The sequence below is a fragment of the Hakea prostrata genome, chromosome 11 (assembly GCF_041222555.1).
Source record: "Hakea prostrata isolate BN-2017 chromosome 11, UWA_Hpros_2, whole genome shotgun sequence".
Lineage (NCBI taxonomy): Eukaryota > Viridiplantae > Streptophyta > Magnoliopsida > Proteales > Proteaceae > Hakea > Hakea prostrata.
This window is the reverse complement of record NC_142610.1, coordinates 615297-619605: the sequence shown is the minus strand read 5'-3', so window position 1 is coordinate 619605 and position 4309 is coordinate 615297. Positions and strand designations below refer to the sequence as shown.

The following is a 4309-nucleotide window of genomic DNA, read 5'->3' as shown; positions in this document are numbered from 1 at the left end:
GGTAAGGCTATAGTTTGATGAAGTTGGCATGCATGACTTGACGCGGTCAATTGCTTTAAGTCTTCCGAAGCCATTTGGTCAAAGAAGGAAAATATTGAGGGTCCACAAACACGGTGATTGCTATATGGATGATTACCCCTCCATGTTTCTTATGTATAATACCTATACTTAAAAGTAAAAGGGTATTTATGACCATTTATATTTTAAAATACTAGGTGAGCCGTGAGCTCTTTGTTTTTTTCAACCTAGCTTCTATTATAAAATATATCAATACAAAGTTGTTCGACTCTTGTTAAGGCATATTAATATCCCCATCTCCGGCTTAATAATGCCCCTTCATACCAAAAAAAAAAAAAAGAAGAAGAAGAAGAAGAAAGAGGATGTGAACCCTACTTAGTAGGTAAGGGGTCCTCTAGAAATTTCCCTTAATTTAGAAATTACTATCTAAACAAAGATTATAGAGATTGACATCATTAAAAAAGGACATACTCAAACACAACAAATTTCTTCTATGAGAAATCACAAAATTGAGAAAAGAGTAAAGAAGCAAGATTCCAACACTATCTTAGCATGCATTATCATCTCCCACCATCTAATGATATTGCCACCTGATTAATCATACTATCATACCCGACAGTGTGGTGGCCATGAAAGTCTGATGATTCGCCAAGGAGAGCTTCAACCTCCTCAGAATTTTGTGCAACCGAAGGGTGCTTTTGATAGTTGCTCAACCGTTGTAGCTCCATTGCCACTTCTTTCATTTTAGGCCTTTCTTCCCCTTTTATTCTTAGACATCTTTCAGCCAGTAGTATGACTTCATGGAGTTGCTCTTTGCATCCTTTAGCTATAACCCGATCATCTAGAATATCCCAAACCCTTCCTTCTTTGATTGAAGTGATAAAATGCATTGCTAGGCCTACGTCTTTACTGGAACCATCTGAATAGAGTGCTTTTTTCCCAGTTAATAGCTCCAAAAGTACTACGCCAAAACTATAAACATCACTCTTTTCTGTGAGTTGGCTTGATTGAAGGTACTCTGGGTCCAGATACCCCAGCGTTCCTTGGACTAGTGTACTAATTTGAGTCTGATCTAATGGAACCAACCTTGATGCACCAAAGTCTGACACCTTTGCACCGTAATTATCATCCAAGAGAATGTTCACTGACTTGATATCTCTGTGAATTATAGGTGGCGAAGCTGCAGAATGCAAATAAGCGATGGCCTCTGATGTTTCTGCAGCTATCCTTAGACGATTATCCCATGAGATTCGAGAATTACACCCCTCATTATGTATATGGTCGAATAAGGTTTTGTTAGTAACAAACTCATACACTAAAGTGGGAACTTCAGTCTCTAAGCAACAACCCAATGGCTTCACCACATTTCTATGGTTGGTTTGGGACAGAATAACCACCTCATTTATGAATTGCTCAATTTGACTTTCATCAACTATTTTTGACTTCTTAATGGCAACAACTCTATGATCAACAAAAATTCCCTTGTATACCGTACCATAGCCTCCTCGACCAACGATATGATCCTGAGCATAGTTGTTTGTAGCTTTCTTCAGTTCTTCAGCTGTAAAGATTTTGGCAACTTCAACAGATCCTTCATGGGAAGACAGCTGCTGCTTTAACAAGAAACCTCCATTTTGCTGGAAGAATTTTTGCCTGAGTTTGTTATCCCTTCTCTTTTGAAATGCAAAAAACATCATCAAGCTAACCCCAAGAAGAAACAAGCACCCCATACCAGTACCTATAAGGAGAAATTGAACTTGTCAAAGACTAGAAATGTTAGGAATTTAATTTACCTTAAAGAAGCATTAAAACACTACAACATGTATTTTACATCCAAACAAGCAGGGCTTACTTTTTCTTTCCTAAAGTCTGTAGTTCTTACAGTCTTACATACCTACAGTGAACGGAATCACCGGGAATTGCTTTTGGCTCCGCCTGCACCCACTGCCATCTTTTATCCCGTCCCCCACATAGCCATGATGGCAAGAGCAGTTGTAACTTCCAGGCAGGTTCGTACAAACCGCACTCTCATTGCAAGGACTATTAATTGGATCTAAACATTCATTTATGTCTGCAAAACAAAAACACACCTGCATGACTTAGGGCTTTCCCCCAGCAGAAATCGAAATATTAGTGTTGAGGAATTTAATTACCTTGGCATCCGTGAGGAAGGTAAGGATTTCCTTGGTAACCTTGAGAACAGTTGCAGCTGTAACCAAGCTCGTTCTTGGACTTATGGCACTCAGAATTTTCGCCACAAGCATAAGTTTTGTGGTCCTTTCTTGCTGCTTCACAAGACGAATCATTTGGTTTCTCTATTGCCCAATCCAACACAACCGGGACTCGTGGGAAACCATCTACCTTGTTATCGTTGCTGAAATTTCTGAGATGGGACACGGAGAAATTGTACCAGTTCACGTCAACCACGAAAGCGTAGCTGCAGGGATTGAAACTCAAGATCTCCCTGTGGTTGTAAAAGCTCCCGATTGTTACGTCGAATATCTTGACCCTCTTTGGGATGGTGATCTGACAACAACCGCTCTCCCCGCTGCAGGAATCTTGAGTAGTATTATCGTTTGTGTAGCTGCAGTATTTCATGCTGCACTCACTCGAGAAATTTCCATCATTAGTGTTAAAGATAGCATTGCTGTCACAACCCAGAACTGTGAATCTGTTGTCGGTGTCGGACAAGCTTCCCGGATAATTTCCCAAATGGAAACTCGGACTGTTCCCATAAGCCCAGCCCGTTGTGTTGTAACAATCCTGGCTTATGAAATTCAGGACTCGCATTTGGCCTTGTAATAATGAAATGTCCAACACTTCAATATTTCCCGTCCCAAGGAACAGTTTTGGATGGTCGTAATGAGTGTCGTTGCAGGTTAGGAAAAAACCACCTTCTCTGTAACAACCTTCGTCTCCAAAACCAAAGGGGTATGGAACTGTGATATTACCACAATGATCGGAGCAGTTGGACCTAGCTACGGGGAAAGTGGATGATGCTAAAGCTGGCCAAAACAGGAAGAAGAACTTAAGCAACAGAAGAAGATCAGAACCCATGGCTTAGCGAAGAAATGTAGGAACTATCTTCTTGATTTTGCTTGAGTTCATGGAAGAGAAGAGTACTATCTGCTTGATTTTATACAATTTTTGCATCGTTTCAGGAAGCAATCGTTGACTTTCAGGCCAATAGCTGGACTGGGTGTAGGTTGACTTGACCTGTTAAACTCTTCAAGTCTTCCTAAGTTTTTTTCACCAATCTTCCATAGTTTAATGTCTGTCCATACTAAAATTTCAAATTCCCTCAAACTAGAATAAAATAATAAATAGAGCGGAAAGCCAAGTCTTCAAGTCTCCCTCAAACTCTACACCAAATTCCCTCTCTACCTCAATCCTCCATGATATAAGATAAATGGGTGAACTGGATGGACCACTACAGAAAAATTTAATAATCACAACATAGAAGCAACAACTAAACCATGTAATACAGAATATAATTATTAAGAAAGGGAAACAGAATATTTCAATTCCTTATTTGAGAAGTAGAGTATAGATATATTTATAGATTACAATCCCATATCAAACCCATCATCATGACCGTATACTTGTCTCTATCTCTATAATAATAATTACAACAAACAAGCAACAGCTAAACAATCACAATCAAACAAAAGAAGACTTTAATTAGTTTTCTCTAAATAACCCTATTAATTATATTGGACTTCAAGTTCAGTGTTCTCTATACAGTTGGTTGCCTGTTATTCTCTTCATTTCCTCATATTATTTTTTCTTAACTGCAGTAAGTGACCCTTGTGTTGGATCAAAGTGAAGTAAATCCTGGTTTGTTGGACATATTTTGTTTCTCTACGTATTTCAAAATGTAGTTACATGATTGTTGAACTCGAACCAGTGATTGTTTCCATCCACTTGGGATATCAGATGCAAACCCAGTAGCCACCACAATGGGGCTTAGACTTTCCAAAATCATGGTTGAGTAGCTAAAGGTTCTCCTCCTGATATAGAGAAAATATGACCGAACTTGGTTCATTCTTGGTTCGACCCTCGACTCCGGTCTGGATGAAAGGAATCGACTCGCTTCCGAGCGAGCCGGGTCCAGGAGATAGCTTGCTGAGGAAGAAAACTAACTCAGTCACAAGCACGCCCTAATCCGATACGTTCGGATTAGGTTAATCAACCTAATGACGGCTAGCAGAATTCGGCAGCTGTCACTCATCGCTATCATACGGATAATCATCAGATAACAATCGGGTTATCCTAGGAGTCATCTTTTAGT

The 4309-nt window shown here is 39.6% G+C and overlaps 1 protein-coding gene across 1 annotated transcript; it reads right to left on the bottom strand.

Moving 5' to 3' along the window:
- Positions 1–430: 430 nt before the first annotated feature.
- LOC148999496 (wall-associated receptor kinase 2-like) lies at positions 431–3103 on the bottom strand. The gene is made up of 3 exons (XM_089140113.1): positions 2172–3103; positions 1913–2089; positions 431–1756 (listed from the first exon to the last, which is right to left on the bottom strand). Exons 1-3 carry the CDS (start codon positions 3073–3075, stop codon positions 579–581), a joined length of 2259 nt encoding a protein of 752 aa, XP_088996239.1. The 5' UTR covers positions 3076–3103; the 3' UTR covers positions 431–578.
- Positions 3104–4309: the final 1206 nt, after the last annotated feature.

Bases quoted from the DNA above. Each gene is read 5' to 3' on its own strand.
- LOC148999496 (XM_089140113.1), bottom strand. From the start codon at position 3,075: ATGGGTTCTGATCTTCTTCTGTTGCTTAAGTTCTTCTTCCTGTTTTGG. The intron at 2,090-2,171 runs GTAATTAAATTC...TTTGTTTTGCAG, and splicing joins CCTTCCTCACGGATGCCAAG to ACATAAATGAATGTTTAGAT. The intron at 1,757-1,912 runs GTATGTAAGACT...TTCTCCTTATAG, and splicing joins GGTGATTCCGTTCACTGTAG to GTACTGGTATGGGGTGCTTG.